The sequence below is a fragment of the Mobula birostris genome, chromosome 16 (assembly GCF_030028105.1).
Source record: "Mobula birostris isolate sMobBir1 chromosome 16, sMobBir1.hap1, whole genome shotgun sequence".
In the NCBI taxonomy this organism is placed as follows: domain Eukaryota; kingdom Metazoa; phylum Chordata; class Chondrichthyes; order Myliobatiformes; family Myliobatidae; genus Mobula; species Mobula birostris.
This window is the reverse complement of record NC_092385.1, coordinates 71,738,732-71,759,173: the sequence shown is the minus strand read 5'-3', so window position 1 is coordinate 71,759,173 and position 20,442 is coordinate 71,738,732. Positions and strand designations below refer to the sequence as shown.

General features: G+C 42.3%; 1 protein-coding gene across 1 annotated transcript in view; it reads right to left on the bottom strand.

The window, feature by feature from the left end:
• sema3fb (sema domain, immunoglobulin domain (Ig), short basic domain, secreted, (semaphorin) 3Fb) overlaps positions 1-20,442 on the bottom strand; it is a 322,410-nt gene that overhangs the window by 46,330 nt on the left and 255,638 nt on the right. Inside the window, exons 10-11 of the mRNA XM_072280824.1 lie at positions 4,055-4,124; positions 73-217 (exon numbers count right to left, since the gene is read on the bottom strand). Coding sequence (XP_072136925.1) covers positions 73-217; positions 4,055-4,124 — 215 coding nt within the window. The remainder of the gene's footprint in view (positions 1-72; positions 218-4,054; positions 4,125-20,442) is intronic.

Genomic DNA, 20,442 nt, shown 5'->3' with positions numbered 1-20,442 from the left:
AAGGGTAAATGACCATTTTGTATTTGATTTACAACCTTCCTGCACCCAGAGAAAGATCAGCCCATTACTCACGGTTCCGGGCCTGGGGTACGGTATTTTCCCGGTGTAAGGCATCCACTGGTAATTTGGTCCTTCCTTGTGGGCAAAGGGCCCGTTGAAGACTGTGCGGATGTCCGTCATAGAGTAGACACACACGGCTGACCCTTTAAAGACCGATCTGTTGACACAAAAAGAAACGGGCACCAAAATACCCAGTAAGAGAACAGAATCAGTTCAAGTTTTTAACAAGAGGAGTAAAGTTTCTGAAATGATCCCGGGAGTGTGTAGGATTAACACAGCAGCCATTACCATAAGCAAGGAATTTTGCATCAATATGCTGGTGCAGAAAGATCACATTAAAGGACTAGATTCAGATTATACAGGATTGCAATTCACCCGATTATCCCGATGGCACAGCATGGTAATGTAGCATTTATTGCAATCAGTGATCCCTGATTGGGATTCAAATCCCACCACTACCTGTAAGGAGTTTATATATTCTCCCTGTGACCGCGTGGGTTTCTTCCAGCTTCCTCCTACATTCCAAAGACATATGGTTAGGGTTAGGGCTAGTAAGTTATGGGCATGCTTTGTTGGTGCCAGAAGCATGGAAACTCGCTGATTTGATTGGACACAAACAACATACTTCACTGTATGTTTCAATGTTTAGATGTGACAAATCAAGCTAATCTTTGATATTTAGCCATGAGGAGTGACTCCCACTTCCTGCAATTTCACTGTAAGTATATCTCAGAGCTTTACTCTCTGATATATCTCTTAACAAATATATATTTGCTTTATATTTATATATATATATCCTGATTCAACCCTGGGCTAATCACGTGACCAATCACAATGACAATGTGGGAGGAAACTGGAGCACCTGGAGATTTGAGGATGTCAGGGTTGTACTCTGAACTCTGACGCCCCAGACTATAATACCGTTATGCTAACTGCTACACTACCATGGTGCCCTGTCAGAGCTTCCTGCTCTGGTTCTGCACTCAGGTCAGGAGTTTAGCACTGGAGGACCTGTGCCATTGAGGTAGGACACACATTGGTGTGACTGTCCCCAAAAGCAACATGATAGGACTCTGGAGCAGGCTGGCTTTCATACAACATGTCCCCGCTGAGGTGGCAATTGGTTCATCTTTCTTTTCCAGATGCAGTGCAGCACAGAATTGCAGACTATTGTGCATGTCTGGAAAATAATACTCTCCAGAGTTTACATGGATTGGAAGAGATCTCATTCAATTGTGCACAACTCTCTGGGGGCTTGTCAGGGCAGGCATTGTGACAATGCTTTCCCCAGTGAGGTAGTTTAGAACTAGGAGGCACAGGCTCGGAGTTAAAGGTTGAGCTGAGAATGAATATCATCTCTCAATGTGCTGTTAACCTTTGATGCTTTGTACCCCAGGGAACACATTAAGATTCAAGGCCTAGATAGATTTCTGGACAATTAGGAATTGAAGGGTTACAGGGACTGAATAGGAGAGTGGAGCGGACTTTGAGATCATATTGGCCATGACCATATTACATGGCTATGTGACCTATTTAATATCCAATTTTGTTTTGTATATTCTTACAATTGTATGATAGAATCGTAAAACACAGAACTTCATCTACCAATCAATACTGACCATCAATGCCCTTCTCCTTCCCATTCTCCCATTGTCTACTCTCATTTCCTATTAGGTTTCTTCTTCAGTCCTTTACCTTCTCCATCTGTCACCTCCCAGCTTCTCACTTCACCACCCTCCCCCACCCACCCATCTCCCCCCTCACCTGGCTTTACCTATCACCTGCCAGCTTGAACTCCTTCACATCCCTCCTCCTGCTTGTTCTGGATTCTTCCCTCTTCCTTTCCAGTCCTGATGAAGGGTCTCGACCTGAAATGTTGACTGTTTATTCCTCTCCATAGATACTGCCTAACCTGCTGAGTTCTTCCAGCATTTTGTGTGTGTTGTTTTGGATTTCCAGCATCTGCAGAATCTCCTGTATCTCCATTCTGACCCCATTCTGACCAGTTTTCACAAGATAAATATTCTTGATATCTCCCCAATCATATGGGGGTGGTGGTGGGGGGGAATAAACAGTGATGTTTTGGGTTAAGACCCATCATTGGGATTCCCCTCCATAGGTACTGCCTGACCTGCTAAGTTCCTCCAGCATTTTATGTGTTCAAATGCATTTAATTACCATTCAACCATGCATTAATATAGCTGAAAGAAACAGTGCCCCTCTGGTACCAAGGTGAAACACACATTACCAACTGCACACTGCACATAGCACATAGCACATACGGTTACAATTTCAGAAAAACATACAATCAGAACGAAAAAAATGCATAGGCCCAGTCCCTGAGAGGCTTGACTGTAGACCCAGTCCAGCTTGTTCTTCTGCTGAGTGAACACTGTCCATCAAGTACCCATTTACACCGATTCTACACTAATCCTATTGTTTAATTCTCCCCACAACCCGTCAACCCTTCTACCAGTCACCCGCACACTGGGGGCATTTTACAGTAGCCAATTGACCATATGTGCTGTACTATGTGCTGCTGGTAATGTGTGGTGCATCTTAGCCCCGGAGGAACACTGTTTCATTATACTTGAATGATAATTAAACTTGTACTTGCCTATTAAACTTCTTAGACACACCGACTTGCACATAGTTGGGACACGACCCCAAGCGCCCGAGGGAAACCCACCCGGTCACAGGGAGAAAGTACAATCATCATACGGACGGTGGGGTGGGCAGGATTGAACTTTCGTCGTTGGAGCTGAAAGGTGGCTGTGTCACTCCAATGGGGCTGTCTGTGAGGAGAACCGCTTGCTGACAGGGCAGGACTGTTAGTTCACAGCAGTGTCAGAATCAGGTTTAATATCACTGGCATATGTTATGAAACTTGCTGTTTTGGGGCAGCAGTACATTGCAATATATAATATTAAAAAAACTATAAAATACAGTAAGAAATATATATAAGAATTAAATTAAATGATAGTGCAAAAAGAGAGCAAAAAATATTCAGGAAGTGTTCATGGGTTCATTGTCCAGTCAGAAATCTCTTGGTGGTGGCAAAGAAGCTGTTCCTGAACAGCCCTGAGTGTGTCTTCTGACTCCTGTACCTCCTCCCTGATGGTGGCAATGAGAAGAGGGCATGTCCCGTGTGATGGGGATCCTTGATGATGAATTCTGCCTTTTTGAGGCACTTCCTTTTGAAGGTGTCCTGGATGCCGGGCAGGCTAGTGCCCATAGTGCCCATGATGGAACTGGCTGAGTTTACAGCCTTCTGCAACTCTTTCCAACCTTGTGCCCCTCCATACCAGGTGGTGATGTCACCAGTTAGAATGCTCTCCACAGTGCCAGCACAGTGCTGCTAAGTGTAGTCTAGCATGGGCACAATTAACAATGGGACAGGGCTCAATGCTCTGAATATTCGTCAGAAGAATTAGGATGGAGTTACTTGGGTGAGGGAGCATTATCCCAAACAGCTCATTCTGAAATAGTTACAATAAGATTAATAATGGGGCACCACGGTAGGGCTATTTCAGCTTGGGGTGTCAGAGTAGTTCAATCCCAGCCTTTTCTGTAAGCAGTCTGTCTGTAATCCTCCCCATAGGATGCTTGGGTTTTCTCCTGGTGCTCTGGTTTCCTCCCACAATCCGATTAGTAAATTAATTGGTCATTATAAGTTGTCCTGCGATTAGGCTAGGGTTAAATTGGGGTTTGATGGGGGTTGCTGGGCAACATGGCTCGAAGGGCAAGAGGGCCTACTTCATGCTGTAACTCTAAATAAATAAACAAACAAATAAATAAATAAATAAATCTACCCAAAATGGCTTCTTCTTCAACCCTTAATTGAACACATAGGAATGCAGAATTTGGCTAAATCTTTTCTCCCGGGTGCCTGTGATTATAGGGCAATATTTGTAGAGCAAATGTATTAATTTTCTGCTTTGCAGTATCAGCATTACTTTCTTCCTCTTCCCAGACTTGGCCTCCTTGTACCTACCCAGAGGCTGAGAACACGGCGTAGATGATCGGATTCTTTGCATCGTGGGTCTGCTGCACAAAGATGTCCTCTGGTGAGAGAGCAGAGAAGAAGTGTTAATTAGCTCTCAACTCCAGGCCGTCTGAAGCTGGACAGTGTATTTTTGGTCAAATTTCTGAGACATTCTACTCAATGACAATCTATTGATTGACACTGAATATTACCCCATCCCACCTGTGGTAAGGTTAACCTTAATGCTTCGCATCCCAATTCATTAAGTGAAGGAAGTTTTGATAGATTGGCAGCAAAATTCAATGGCAGCGTAGCGGTTAGCGTAACAGTATTACAGTGCTCGTGACTCAGGGTCATTTCCCACTGCTGTCTGTATGGAGTTTGTATGTTCTCCCTGTGACTGCATGGGTTTCCTCCAAGTGCTCCAGTTTCCTCACACACCCCAAAGATGTACGATTAATAGGGAAATTTGCCATATCTGTATAATTGGGTGGCTTGGAACCGCCGGGCTGGAAGGGCCTATTACCATGCTGTATCTCTGGGAAAAAAAAATTAAAGTTATCCAGCAACTCTAAAGCAACACACACAAAACTGCTGGAGGAACAGGTCAGGCAGCATCCATGGAAATGAATAGACAGTCGACATTTTGGGCTGAGACCCTTCTTCAGGACACTATAAAGGTGGTTTTCACATTCCCAAGGAGAAATGGTAGGAAATTAGCTGAGATACATGATCATTGCTAGTTATTGTGGTTTTACAGGAATTGTCTGAGACTCACCATCTGTTTTTCCATCCTCTTTTCTAATTGCCTGTCAAGTTTGCAGTCCCAAGTCTGTGACCTTTTGCCTCACTGTCTTTTCTGTGCTGTCATCAGAGTATTGCCAGCATTGTTAGTGCTGCAGGTTATTTTAGTGCCTTAAAGGTGTTATGTTGATGACTAGGCTCCTTCAGTGGTCCCAGTAATAACAGTGTGTTCCTTTAGCAGTAGACAGCTGCTCATATGATTATGCGCTACTTTCTTGGGATCCCTCTGCCTTTGCATAGATTCTTTACTTGAAACATTTGTCCAAATGAACAAGCTTGGTTATCTCAGAGAAAAAAAGCTAATAATAAATAAAATAACAATAAGCAATAAACAAAATGGATGCATCATGGCTTTATATGGCAGCCAGTCTGCTTGTGACCGCAAGACACTGCAGAGATTTGTGGAAACAGCTCACAGCACATTACAGGAACTACTATGGACTGCATTAATACTTCTCACTGCCTCAGTATACCACCAGTATAATCAAAAACCTCACCAACCCCAGGCATTCTTTCTTCTCTCCTCTCCCGTCAGGCAGAAGATGCAAAAGCCTGAAAGCACCTAATGCCAGGCTCAAGGAATGCTCCTGTGCTGCTGATATCAATCTCTTGATCTGATACGGTGGACTCCTGGCCTCACAATCTATCTCAGTATGATCTTGTACTTTATTGTTTACCTGCGCTGCACTTTCTCTGTAGTTGTTATTCTTATGTGTTCCTTTAAACTTCTCACCTTTCACCCTTAAACTTCTCACCTTTCACCCTTAACCCATGACCTCCGGCTGTAGTCTTACCCAACAAGTAGAAAGAGACTGCTTGCGTTTACCCAATCTACAGTACCTATTAAAACTATTCACCCCCCCCCCCCCGCCCCCGGGAAGTTTTTATGTTTTATTGTTTTACAACTTTGAATCATAGTGGATTTAATTTGGCTTTTTTGTCACTGATCAACAGAAAAAGACTCTTTTGTGTCAAAATGAAAACAGATTTCTACAAAGTGATCTAAATTAATTACAAATATAAACCACAAAATAATTGATTACTTAAGTATTCACCACCCTCCTCCCTTTAATGTGGCACACCAAATCATCACTGCTGCAGCCAATTGGTTTTAGAAGTCATATAATTACATATTGTGTACAGTTCTTGTCACTGAATTATGGGAAAGATGTCAATAAAATTGAGAGAGTACAGAGAAGATTTATTAGAATGTGACCTGGGTTTCATCTCCTGAGTTACAGAAAAAGGTTGAACAAGTTGGGTCTTTATTCTTCGGATCGTAGAAGGTTGAGGGGGGACTTGATAGAGGTATTTAAAATTATGAGGGAGATAGAGAGAGTTGACGTGGATAGGCTTTTTCCATTGAGAGTAGGGGAGATTCAAACAAGAGGACATGAGTTGAGAGTTAAAGAGCAAAAGTTTAGGGGTAACATGGGGGGGGAGCTTCTTCACTCAGAGAGTGGTAGCTGTGTGGATTGAGCTTCCATAGAAGTGGTTGAGGCAGGTTCGATGTTGTCATTTAAAGTTAAATTGGACAGCTATATGGACAGGAAAGGAATGGAGGGTTATGGGCTGAGTGCAGGTCAGTGGGTAGGTGAGAATAAGAGTTCGGCACGGACTAGAAGGGCCGAGATGGTCTGTTTCCGTGCTGTAATTGTTATATGGTTATATAATCAGTTAAATGGAGATCTGTTTTTGGAGGGCTGTGGGCAGTCAAGGTGTTTCAATTGATTGTAGTAAAAATACACCTGTATCTGGAAGGTCCAACTGCTGGTGAGTCAGTATCCTGGCAAAAACTACACCATAAGGACAAAAGAACACTCCAAGCAACACTCCGCCCAGACCAGTCTGCTTGATAATGCCAGCCTTTCAGCCAGAATTGGGTGTGACTGGAAGAGGTAGCAGCAGGTATGCCTTAGGCCAGGATAATACCATAGTTCATAGGAGCAGAATTAGGTAATTTGGCCCATTGAGTCTGCTCTACCATTCCATCATGGCTGATTTATGATCCCTCTCAGCCCATCCCCCTGATTCTCCCGATATCCTTCCTCACCCTGACTAATCAAGAACTTATCAACCTCCATTTTAAATATATTCAATGACATGACATCCACAGCAACTTATGGAAATGAATTCCACAGATTCACTACCCTCTGGGTAAAGAAATTCCTCCTCATCTCTGTTGTAAAAGGATGTCCTTCTATTCTGAAGCTCTGACCCCTGGTCCTACACTCCCCCACTACAGGAAACAACCTCTCCTCATTTGGTCAATCTAGGCCTTTCAATATTCAATAAGTTTCTAAACTCCAGTGTGTACAGGCCTAGAGCCATCAAAAGGTCCTGATAAATTAACCCTGTCATTCCCAGGATCATTCTCATAAACTTCCTCTGAACCCTCTCCAATGCCAGCACATCTTTCAGTACGGAGGCTCAATGCTATATACTGACTCAGACTGTGAACAGTTAGAGACTGTTAGCAAAGTGTGACAGAATCTCTGACGAGAGAGTTCAAAGAAGATGTCAACACTCAAACCTGATTATCTTGACCTAAATACATTAGATTAGTAGCTTACTCGTCCACTACTTTTCCTCCTGCCTGTACCTCCTCATTTAGACTGCATATCTTTGGCTTTAATGTGTTTGCAATGCTGTGTAACTGTGTATCAAGCTGGAGTATAACAAGGGAAAGTGAGACTTCTCTTTCAGTATTTTAACTATTCAAAGGCAGCCCATTACTTTAAAATAAATGTCTCCTTAATGGTTATTGGGTCTCCAGAGTCACATAAACTATTCAAAATACTCAGAAAAAAAGGTTGCTGATAGGTTTATTGATCTTACATAACAATTCTTTGTTTGAGCTCCCCGTAACTCCCAGGACACAGAATTAATGAGTCAGGAACGTGGACTGAGCCAAAAATCTTGAAGGGCTTTGCTGTGTGGTTGGTGAGAAATTAGAGCTAATCAGGATTGCACGGTGATGTGTATGTCAACATGGAGTAGAGAGTGAGTTTGTAAATCTGGCAGGAGCAAAGAATGTTGGGAATGGCGAGGGTGGAGCACCATGTGAGGGGTGTGGGACAGGTGGCAGAGAAGGAGTGCCAGGGGCAGGGGTGTGGTGTGGGTTCTGACACACCCAGCCCTGAGATACCAGATACCATCATTCGATTCCAAACAATTGGCTTATTGAAAATTATAGAATGTTTCTATGGTGCTTCCCATTCCGTCTCCTCTCTCTTCCCCTCTTCCCAACCTTGATTCCCCTCTCTCTACCCCATTCCCACAATAGACACCCATATCAGAATCAGGTTTATCATCACTCATATATGTCATGAAATGTTGTCTTTTTTTAAGGCACTAGTACAACGCAAAACATGAAATTACTACTGGACAGTTGTAGACACCCTAGTTATGTACAGTACTATATTGAAGATCCAGGCACAAACTCATTGGGTGTGTAACTACTCGTAAGTTATACAGAGTACAGAAACAGCACTTTCAACCCAACTGTCAGTGTTGTTTATCTTGCAGGCAAGTGTTAATTCTGAACTCACCTGCCTGTCGTGTTCCTTCACACCACATCAACTATCTTTTATTTATTGATTTCGAGATACACTGCAGAATAGACCCTTCTGGCCCTTCAGCAGTGCTGCTCAGCTACCCCCGAGTTAACCCTAACCTAATCACGGGGCAACTTACAATGACCAATTAACCTACTAACCAGTACATCTTTGGATTGCAGGAGGAAAAGGGAGTTATAGAATAACTTTTTGAGATATGGAATGGATAATGATTTATAGTATTAGAAATGTTGCCTTGCTAGTTTTCTGTAGTTTGAGTTGCTTCTTGACTTCTATATTCCATCCATCCTGTTGTAAAGCAATCATTATAATACTCGTGGCCATATCTACTTCAGGAGATATATTTAATGTGATCAAATTATTAAACTCACTACTTTTCACTTGACTCTGAGAGAGAAATAGTAATGTTATACTGTATTTTTAACAAAATGTATCTCCTCACACTTGCATCCAACTTCCAGCATTGTTTATTTTGTCCTTTCCGTTAGAAAAACAGTAGCAACTTCAGGACAGGAATAAGTATCCTCTGAATATGCTTCAATATCAAGTTCAAGTTCAGTTCAAGTTTATCATCATTCAATTGTACACGTGTATGGGACAACCTTCCTCCAGACTAAGGTGCACAGCTCACACACGTAACACAGTATTACCACTAGTAAATTAACAAATAGTAAGGCACATTTGTGACAGAAATTAAAAAGTAAACTGTATAATGCTACTGGCGCTTCATGCATGATGAGACTTGGGTAGTCACAGGGTGTTCACTTGCATATGCCCCTGAATGTATTTTGTTCATAAAACCTATCATGCTCAGACTTTATAGGAATGATTGACAAAGAAGCTATTATTATTTGTTAATTTCAACCATCTGATAGCTCTTTTTAGAGTAGACATGTTTATTATTTGTAGGGTTTGGCTCTGAACTTAAGTCTATGGCTTCTGGTCTGAAACTCCACAAACAGCTGAAATCCAGCCACTCTGTTTACAGTTTCTATTGCCCCTTAGAATAAGGTACAAAGCCTCTTATTTCAGCACATCTGCATATTTGGACACCTGTGTGACTCTGTCCCTACGTCTGATTCATTGATGTTCACAATGAACAGAAGCCATCCTACAGCAAACCTCATGGGACACTGCTGCCCACATTTAACCAACTGGAAATGATTTCCAAGCATTCGCAAAGGAAAATGCAAAGATTGTCTCTTCTGCATGGTTCAAATGTTTCCACTTTTCCAGTTACAGCCATGAATGTGTCAGATGTTGTTACTTTAAATCTGACTTTGGAAACATTTTGCTCTCTATAAATGACCTTGGCTGCGTTTATTGAAAAGGTGCTTCAGTTATGATGTTGTAGGACATTGGACTGTATCTATAATAAAAGAGTTAGCTTTATTTGTCATACGTACATTAAAACAGATAGTGAAATGTATCGTTTGTGTCGAGGAAGTGCAGGGGATAACCGGCAAGTGCCGCTATGCTTTTGGCGCCAACATAGCATGCCCACAACTTCTTAATCCTAACAAACCTCTTTGGAATGTCAGATGAAACCAATGGTCTCGGAAGAAACTCACGCAGTCACGAGGAGAAGGTACAGACTCCTTACAGACTGCATTGAACACCAATCTTAATAAGCAGCTGGCTATTGCTTAAAAAAGTTACGGTATCCACTGTGTCATCCCAAAAAGTTATATTTCCCTTCTCAACCAGGCAGAACAATGGTGGGGTGTGCAGGGGAGTGGACTGGGAGGGAAGATCAGTAGCAATTCACTAAGGGCTATCTTCATGCATCTTGGAATTATTCTATACAGAAAATACTGTAATATAAGGAACCACTATATTAGAACATAGAACATAGCACAGGAAAAGGCCCTTTGGCCCGCAATGTTGTGCTGAAACAATTAAATTAGCAATCAAATAGCTAACTAAACTAATTTCTTCTGCCTACACAACCATATCCTTCCATTTTCCTCATTCATGTGTCTATCTAAATGTCTTTTAAAAGTCCCTAATGTATCTGCCTCTACCACCACCAAAGGCATCGCATTGCAGACACTCACAACTAACTGTGTAAAAAACTTGTCCGTCACATCTCTGTGAAATTAACCCCCCTCACCTGAAAAGCATATCCTCTGGTATTAGACATTTCAACCCTGGAAAAACAATATTGCCTGCCTACTCTATAAAACAAAACTATTCTGTGATGTACTCCAGTCCCAGACCATTAAGAATTTTAAAATCAAGTAGGAAAACTAAAATCAATTCTAAAAGATTCAGGAATACAAAGCAGAGTAGCTAGTACAGGAATGATATGTTCCTCCATCCTGGTTTTGGTTAAAGGTCTAGCAGTGGTGTTCTAAATGAGTAGAAATTTGTCTGCAGATTGTTAGCGAGATGCCTTTTTTGAACTGCCCATATATGGAAGATGATTTTTTTTACTTGTTCTGAAACATTACCCTTGGTTCTAGGTTGAGATCTCAACTCTTCTGATGTACAGAATCTCTTCCCTAATCTGACTCTACATGAGCAGGGGTTTGCTGACACTCAGCTATTGCACCTGCTTTTAGCTCCTTCGCCGGGCCGGATTTGCATGGCCACAGAATGGAGCTATAATGTCTGGAAGGAAGAAAGACACTTCGCATTCTTTAGTCACAAGAAAAAACCGAAGATGCTGAAGACCTGGAGCAGTGCACAAAAGAATACTGGAAGAACTCAGCAAGTCAGGCAGCATCTATCTATGGAGGTGAGTAAACAGTCGACACATTGCGCCAAGACCCTTCATCCCTCTGTAGTGTTGCCTGACCTGCTGTGTTCCTTCAGCACTATTCCTGTGTTGCATTTTTTTAATTGGTTGTTTTTATAGAATGCTTTGCATGATAAAAATCTTCCTATAGTTTTCAGAAGATGTGAAACTACTTAAAACATTTTAATAATTCCAATTTTACCTTATTTTTTTGTTTTATTTCTAAATGATTGAAATGTTTAAAAGCAAACTGACATTGGCAGTGTGTCGGAAGAGCTCTATGGGAGGGATTAGCTATGGTGCACCTTCCTGCCTGTATTACATCACCGGCACTACCTTAAACCCTGACTCCCAGCTGAAATGGTAGCTCCTTTACTTCTGCTTCAACATGTAGTGACTTTATATTTCAGAAAGAGGCTTGTATAGAGATTGTGACTGACAGCACAATGCAGTACTGAGGGAGTCCTGAACTACTGGAGGTGCTGTGCGTCAGATGATCATATATACTGTATAATGTTACCTTTTGAATATTATTGGGATAATTTCACTCACCCCATCACTGAAGTGTTTATACAACCCATGGATGCACTTTCAAGGACTCGTCATCTCACGTTCTCGATATTTATTGCTTACTTATCAATTATTATTATTGTTTCTTTTTTCCCTTTTTTTTGTATTTGCAGAGTTTATGTCTTGTGTATACTGGTTGTCTGCCTGTCCTGTTGGGTGCAGTCTTTCATTGATTATATTGTGTTTCATGTATTTCCTGTGAATGCCTGCGAGAAATAAATCTCAGGGTTGTATATGGTGAGATATATATATATATATATACTTTGATAATAAATTTACTTTGAACTTTGAACTTTTGAAAAAGAAGAAGAGTCCAGCCTTCCCTCTACAGTATGTAATTGTCTATACTTTTCGCTTCCACGGTAAAGTAGCCAGTATAATCAAAGGCTTCACCCACTCACTGCAGATGTTCTTTCTTTCTCCCTTATTCATCAGGCAGAAGATCCAAAAGCCTGAAAGCAGGTACCACCAGGCTCAAGGACAAATTCTATACCACTCTTACCAGTCTCTTGAATCTTTCTTGTGGCCCTCCGTTGGTCGAGGCCAAAAATGGATGTTCCATCCTTGCTATCTATGTACAAGCCAGTACGCAAGCCAGGGCAATATGATATGGAGTGCGGGCTGGCTACCCCTCTCAATGCAGCTGGTGAATCCAAAGGAACAGCATAAACCGATATAGTTTGGCACCCAGCAGTGTCGCAGGAGGTGCCAGTTAGCATTAAACTCAATGTAGGATTGCCTTAGGGATTCCAGCTTCAGATTTTCCCTTGGGGCTTACTCCTGAAGACTTCCCCATGACTGTGTATAGCCGCAAGGCAACAGAGATTTGAGATCAGAGTTTTCCTTCTCCTAGATGAGCTGCCAACCACAGCTGATGAGCCCCATCTGCCTAAAGTGACTGGTTTTAAGGCACCAGGAACCTGCCTTCACCCCTTCTTCTGTCAGTAGTAACAGTTCTGCTGGGCTTAGTAGCTAAACTGTCCTTGAAAGCCTACCTCGTGAATAGACTCTAGCCTCACAATCTACCCCATATGAATTTACACCTTATAGTTTACCTGCACCCACTTTCTCTGTAACTGGTACACTTAATTCTTTATTGCTATTGTCTTCTCTTGTTCCATCTCCACGCACTGTAATGATTTGAACTTTATGAACAGTACACAAGATAAGCTTTTCACTGTATCTTGGTACATGTGACAATAATAAACCAATTCCATTCTATTTCTAGCAGGTTGTCTTTACAATGTAATGAAGCCTCAAAACTCAGTGTTAAACAGATTATCGGACTATATTTACATTGCTGCTTGTGGCTTGCTCTATAGAAATTGGCAGCCAGATTTTCTACAGCAGAAAATACATTTTAAAAGTAACTAGCATTAATGCCATTGCTATAATTAGTCACAGCGCTAAGCAGTATTGCATCCGTATTGTACTGTCTCAGTACTTTTATATTTGTGTGCTGTAGCACTTTTCTTATTCGCAGTTATTTTGTAAATAACACTATTCTTTGCATTTCAGGTCAGATGCTAAATGCATTTCATTGGCTTTGTATCTGTACTTGGCACAATGACAATAAAGTTGGATCTAATCTAATCTAATCTAATATATTCAGATGCAAAAGGCCCTGTATAATTTATTATTTCCTCAGCAAACACTCACATATTTGCTTTTCATCATGTGTGTTACTTATTCTCGCCTTAGTGTGTACCCTGATCAAGTTTTTTATCCTATTTTCTTCACTGTTTTGATAAGTAACACCATGAAAGTGTAATGACTTGAAACTGACTGGAAATTAGAAAAGACTAGTTTCACTCCGCAGCAGCCCAGCTGAGCCGGGGAGCTCAGTTTAGGGAAGCTGCAGGGGAAAGCACTCTAGCCAGTGGTCACACCATGGCATAATTGTACTCGGCTGTCTTGGCTCAAGTGACCAAAATATTCTCAATTGACAATATTCTCTAACTTAAGTGTCTTGTTAGGGGAGATTTTTCTTTGAGACTTGGAATCGTTTCAACAGGCTAAATAAATTTCTGTTGTGCAGTATATTCAAAACGATGCCAGAAAAGGGCCAGTAACATCATGAAGGATCCCACCCACCCTGTTCATGGACTGTTTATCCCACACTCATCAGGGAGGAGGCTATGTAGCTTTCATGCCAGGACCACCAGACTCAAAAAGAATTACTTTCCCCAAGCAGTAAGAATCTTCAACACCTCCACCCACTAATCCAACCCACATCACCCCCAATCATGACTACTTTATCATTTCCTATCAGAGTCACCCTATGTACAGATACTCCGGTGCCCAGCATTACTTTATTCTTTATGGGTTTTTTTGGTTTTTTAAAAATTATTATTGTGTTCTTTATATTATTGTGTTTTTTTTTGTTCTCCATCAAATTCATGGTAACAACTATTTCATTCTCTTTTACGCTTGTGTGCTGGAAATGACATTAAACAATCTTGCACCATGAGTCTTGAATCCTGAAACTTCTGTTGCTCCATTCAATTCCGAGTTGACGTATACTGAGGAGCCAGGCTTATTTGTTAACCATAGTGAATTTTTTACAGATGCTGCTGTAAACCACATCAGCTCATTGTCCAGGAATTTACTTTCCTTCTCCTTTACCCATCCCAGGATAACCATCAACACCAGGACTGGAAAATTCTCAACTTATTTTTTGGATACTGTAATGAATAAATACTTCTATGAAGAATACATTTCTTGGTGCAAAGGGCCAGGCCCATAAACAATGGAAATCATTTCCCTCTCATTTTCTTATAAACATTTATTTTATTGTTCTCTCTGTTCACTTCAGTTTTCGGAGTTCTGGATGAAATAGCGCGGTTTCAGTGTGCCTCAGGTCTGACACTACTGCCAATGATGCTCCTAAGCATCTGGTCTTCACAATTGAAACATAATATTCTAAGTGCACAAATTAACACATAGAACGCTAGTGTGGAAGTTGTAGTAAGGCAAGGGTTAAAGATAACATCCAGGCGAGGATAGCCTGGGCCAGTTGTAGTCCAGTGAGACCCTTGAAGTGAAACTGCTGGAGCCAACCTGCTTACTGCAGATGAGATAGGTGCAAATGAATATGGCAGAGAGCAATCAACCTAGAAGAACAGAGTTTTCCTTTACACAGTTGGGGGGGGGGTGCAGACAGACAAGGTAGGAATAATGGAAGGATGTGGAGTATCTTATATATAGAGTCTCTATATATGGGCCTCTATTGTGGACTGAGAGTGGCAAGGGGGCGGGGGAGGGGAATCATGGTTTGGGACAAGGGGAAGGGAGAGGGGAGGGAGTGGGAAGCATCAGAGATGCATTCTGTAATGATCAATAAACCATTTGTTTGGAATCAAATGACCCTGCCTGGTGTCTCATTTCTAGGTCTGCCTGCACCCGCGCCACCCCCAGCACCTGTCCCACACCCTTCCAGCAGCGCTCCACCCTCACCATTCCTAATATCCTTTGCTCCCATCAAGATTTACAAACTCACTCTCCACTCCATGTTGACAAAGACAGTACTGTGCAAAAGTCTTAGCACCCAGCTATATATATGTGCCTAAGACTTTTGCACAGTATGGTACAATTTATGGATGGTCAATGGAAGAGATTGCTGAGCCTCTGGCTAGGATCTTTATGTCCTCATTGTCCACGGGAATGGTACCGGAGGATTGGAGGGAGGTGAATGTTGTTCCCTTGTTCAAAAAAGGTAGTAGGGATAGTCCGGGTAATTATAGACAAGTGAGTCTTATGTCTGTGGTGGGAAAGCTGTTGGAAAAGATTCCTAGAGATAGAATCTATAGGCATTTAGAGAATCATGGTCTGATCAGGGGCAGTCAGCATGGCTTTGTGAAGGGCAGATCGTGTCTAACAAGCCTGATAGAGTTCTTTGAGGAGGTGACCAGGCATATAGATGAGGGTAGTGTAGTGGATATAATCTACATGGATTTTAGTAGGGCATTTCACAAGGTTCCACACGGTAGGCTTATTCAGAAAGTCAGAAGGCATGGGGTCCAGGGAAGTTTAGCCAGGTGGATTCAGAATTGGCTTGCCTGCAGAAAGCACAGGGTTGTGGTGGAGGGAGTACATTCGGATTGGAGGGTTGTGGCTAGTGGTGTCCCACAAGGATCTGTTCTGGGACCTCTATTTTTCGTGATTTTTATTAACGACCTGGATGTGGGGGTAGAAGGGTGGGTTGGCAAGTTTGCAGACGACACAAAGGTTGGTGGTGTTGTAGATAGTGTAGAGGATTGTCAAAGATTGCAGACAGACATTGATAGGATGCAGAAGTGGGCTGAGAAGTGGCAGGTGGAGTTCAACACAGAGAAGTCTGAGGTGGTACACTTTGGAAGGACAAACTCCAAGGCAGAGTACAAAGTAAATGCCAGGATACTTGGTAGTGTGGAGGAGCAGAGGGATCTCGGGGTACATATCCACGGATCCCTGAAAGTTTCCTCACAGGTAGATAGGGTAGTTAAGAAAGCTTATGGGGTATTAGCTTTCATAAGTCGAGGGATAGAGTTTAAGAGTCGCGAGATAATGATGCAGCTCTATAAAACTCTGGTTAGGCCACACTTGGAGTATTGTGTCCAGTTCTGGTCACCTCACTGTAGGAAGGACGTGGAAGCATTGGAAAGAGTACAGAGGAGATTTACCAGGATGCTGCCTGGTTTAGAAAGTATGCATTATGATCAGAGATTAAGGGAGCTAGGGCTTTACTCTCTGGAGAGAAGGAGAATGAGAGGAGACATGATAGAGGTGTACAAGATAATAAGAGGAATAGATAGAGTGGATAGCCAGCGCCTCTTTCCCAGGGCACCACTGCTCAATACAAGAGGACATGGCTTTAAGGTAAGGGGTGGGAAGTTCAAGGGGGATATTAGAGGAAGGTTTTTTTACTCAGAGAGTGGTTGGTGCGTGGAATGCACTGCCTGAGTCAGTGGTGGAGGCGGATACACAAGTGAACTTTAAGAGACTACTAGACAGGTATATGGAGGAATTTAAGGTGGGGGGGTTATATGGGAGGCAGGGTTTGAGGGTTGGCACAACATTGTGGGCTGAAGGGCAACATTGTGGGCTGAAGGGCCACATTGTGCTGTACTATTCTATGTTCTATGTTCTGTGTTCTACTATCTGTAACTGATAAGTCAGTCCTGGATAAAAAATAGCACTTTTCTGTTCTGGCTTCAGAATAGTGTGGTGATAAGGGTCACACTGTTATCATTGCGCTCAAGAAATTAAAATATGTTTGGGCCGTAAAAGTGTGTGTATGCTGTACCCAGTTATTTTAGTTATTTTACGTTACTATTAGTGAAGATACTAGCAGTTAGATGAAGTGCCAGCTCTAAGTATTTTCAGTGACCTTACCTTTCTCTCAGAATCAGCAGTGTTCAAGCCCTGTTTTAGAAGATATAGGTAGATAATCCATTACAGTACCAAGCAAATGTTGTTCTGATGTGCTGCCATTAGAAAGGTTCCAGAGGAGGTTCACAAGAATGATCCCAAGAATGGCAAGATTAATGTATGAGGAATGTTTGATAATTCTTGGCCTATACTCTCTGGAGTTTAGATGAATGAGGGGGAATCTCACTCAAACCTATTGTATATTAAAAGACCTATATAGAGTGGATGTGGAGAAGATGTTTCCAATGGTAGGGGAGTCTAGGTCCAGAGGGAACAGGCTCAGAATGGAGGGACATTTACTTTAGAACAGAAATGAGGATGATTTTCTTTGGTCAGAAGGTGGTAAAGCAGAGGTTGATAGGTTCTTGATCAGTAAGAGCATCAAAGATTACAGGGAGAAGACAAGACAATGGGGTTGAGAGGGATAATAAATCAGCCATGATGGAATGGTGGAGCAGACCCAATGTGGCCCAGTTATGCTCCTACATCTTACAGTCTTATGTCCCATATAGGATACTATCTACTCTCTCAAGATGCTGGAAAAGATTTTATGTCACTACTTCAAGACTTTTTCCCTCATGTCCTGCTCAATAATTATTATAAAACCAATATCCCTACTCCCCAAATAAAGGCTATATGAAATCTCATGTTGCTTCATATGGGGAATATTGAAATACCCATCAGGCCTGTCAGTATCCATGAAGAAGGAAATAAGAGTCAGTTGTAATGAAAGGTCATTGACCTGAAATATTAACTGTTTTCTTCTCTTTATAATTGTTTCCTGACCCCTGACTCCTTGAGTATATGCTTTATCTTGGATTTCTAGCATCTACCGTATTATATTTTTGCGTTGCAGTTAGCATCTAGCCCCACAAAGAGAATACTTGTGGAGAAGACTTGATGGGCTGAGTAGCCTGATTCTGCTCCTATGTTTTATACTAAGGAGATTATGCGGTGCATTACAGTATGTTAATTAGCTAACCCTTAATAACAATTCAAAAAGACCTCATTGACTGTAAAGCACTGTTGGGATATTCTGAGATTATGAAGGGCAGGATATAAATAGAATTCTTTTCTTTTTACTTTATATAACACTAATCTTCAGGAATAATCTTACTCTTCAAGACAGTAAGGTAGAAGGGCTGAAATGTGTGTACCTCAATGCAAGAAGCATCAGGAACAAAGGTGATGAACTGAATGCTCAGATACATACATGGAATTATGATGTAGTGGCCATTACAGAGACTTGGCTGGCACCAGGGCAGGAATGGATTCTCAATATTCCTGGATTTCAGTGCTTTAAAAGGGATAGAAAGGGTGGAAAAAGGGGAGGAGGGGTGGTATTACTGGTCAGGGATACCATTACAGCTACAGAAAGGGTGGGTAATGTAGCAGGATCCTCTTTTGAGTCAATATGGGTGGAAGTCAGAAACAGGAGGGGAGCAGTTACTCTACTGGGGGTATTCTATAGGCCCCCTGGTAGCAGCTGAGATACAGAGGAGCAGATTGGGAGGCAGATTTTGGAAAGGTGCAAAAATAACAGGGTTGTTATCATGGGTGACTTTAACTTCCCTAATATTGATTGGCACCTGATTAGTTCCAAGAGTTTAGATGGGGCAGAATTTGTTAAGTGTGTCCAGGAAGGATTCCTGTCACAGTATGTGGACAGGGCGACCGGGGGAATGCCATACTAGATCCAGTACTAGGTAATGAACCGGGTCAGGTCACAGATCTCTCAGTGGGTGAGCATCTGGGGGACAGTGACCACCACTCCCTGGCCTTTATAATTATCATGGAAAAGGATAGAATCAAAGAGGATAGGAAAATTTTTAATTGGGGAAAGGCAAATTATGAGGCTATAAGGCTAGAACTTGCGGGTGTGAATTGGGATGATGTTTTTGCAGGGAAATGTACTATGGACATGTGGTCGATGTTTAGAGATCTCTGGCGGGATGTAAGGGATAAATTTGTCCCAGTGAGGAAGATAAAGAATGGTAGGGTGAAGGAACCATGGGTGACAAGTGAGGTGGAAAATCTAGTCAGGAGGAAGAAGGCAGCATACATGAGGTTTAGGAAGCAAGGATCAGATGGGTCTATTGAGGAATATAGGGAAGCAAGAAAGGAGCTTAAGAAGGGGCTGAGAAGAGCAAGAAGGGGGCATGAGAAGGCCTTGGTGAGTAGGGTAAAGGAAAACCCCAAGGCATTCTTCAATTATGTGAAGAAAAAAAGGATGACAGGAGTGAAGGTAGGACCGATTAGAGATAAAGGTGGGAAGATGCGTCTGGAGGCTGTGGAAGTGAGCGAGGTCCTCAATGAATACTTCTCTTCAGTATTCACCAATGAGAGGGAACTTGATGATGGTGAGGACAATATAAGTAAGGTTGATGTTCTGGAGCATGTTGATGGAGAGGAGGTGTTGGAGTTGTTAAAATACATTAGGACAGATAAGTCCCCGGGGCCTGATGGAATATTCCCCAGGCTGCTCCACGAGGCAAGAGAAGAGATTGCTGAGCCTCTGGCTAGGATCTTTATGTCCTCGTTGTCCACGGGAATGGTACCGGAGGATTGGAGGGAGGCGAATGTTGTTCCCTTGTTCAAAAAAGGTAGTAGGGATAGTCCAGGTAATTATAGACCAGTGAGCCTTACGTCTGTGGTGGGAAAGCTGTTGGAAAAGATTCTTAGAGATAGGATCTATAGGCATTTAGAGAATCATGGTCTGATCAGGGACAGTCAGCATGGCTTTGTGAAGGGCAGATCGTGTCTAACAAGCCTGATAGAGTTCTTTGAGGAGGTGACCAGGCATATAGATGAGGGTAGTGCAGTGGATGTGATCTATATGGATTTTAGTAAGGCATTTGACAAGGTTCCACATGGTAGGCTTATTCAGAAAGTTAGAAGGCATGGGATCCAGGGAAGTTTGGCCAGGTGGATTCAGAATTGGCTTGCCTGCAGAAGGCAGAGGGTGGTGGTGGAGGGAGTACATTCAGATTGGAGGATTGTGACTAGTGGCGTCCCACAAGGATCTGTTCTGGGACCTCTACTTTTCGTGATTTTTATTAACAACCTGGATGTGGGGGTAGAAGGGTGGGTTGACAAGTTTGCAGACGACACAAAGGTTGGTGGTGTTGTAGATAGTGTAGAGGATTGTCAAAGATTGCAGACAGACATTGATAGGATGCAGAAGTGGGCTGAGAAGTGGCAGATGGAGTTCAACCCAGAGAAGTGTGAGGTGGTACGCTTTGGAAGGGCAAACTCCAAGGCAGAGTACAAAGTAAATGCCAGGATACTTGGTAGTG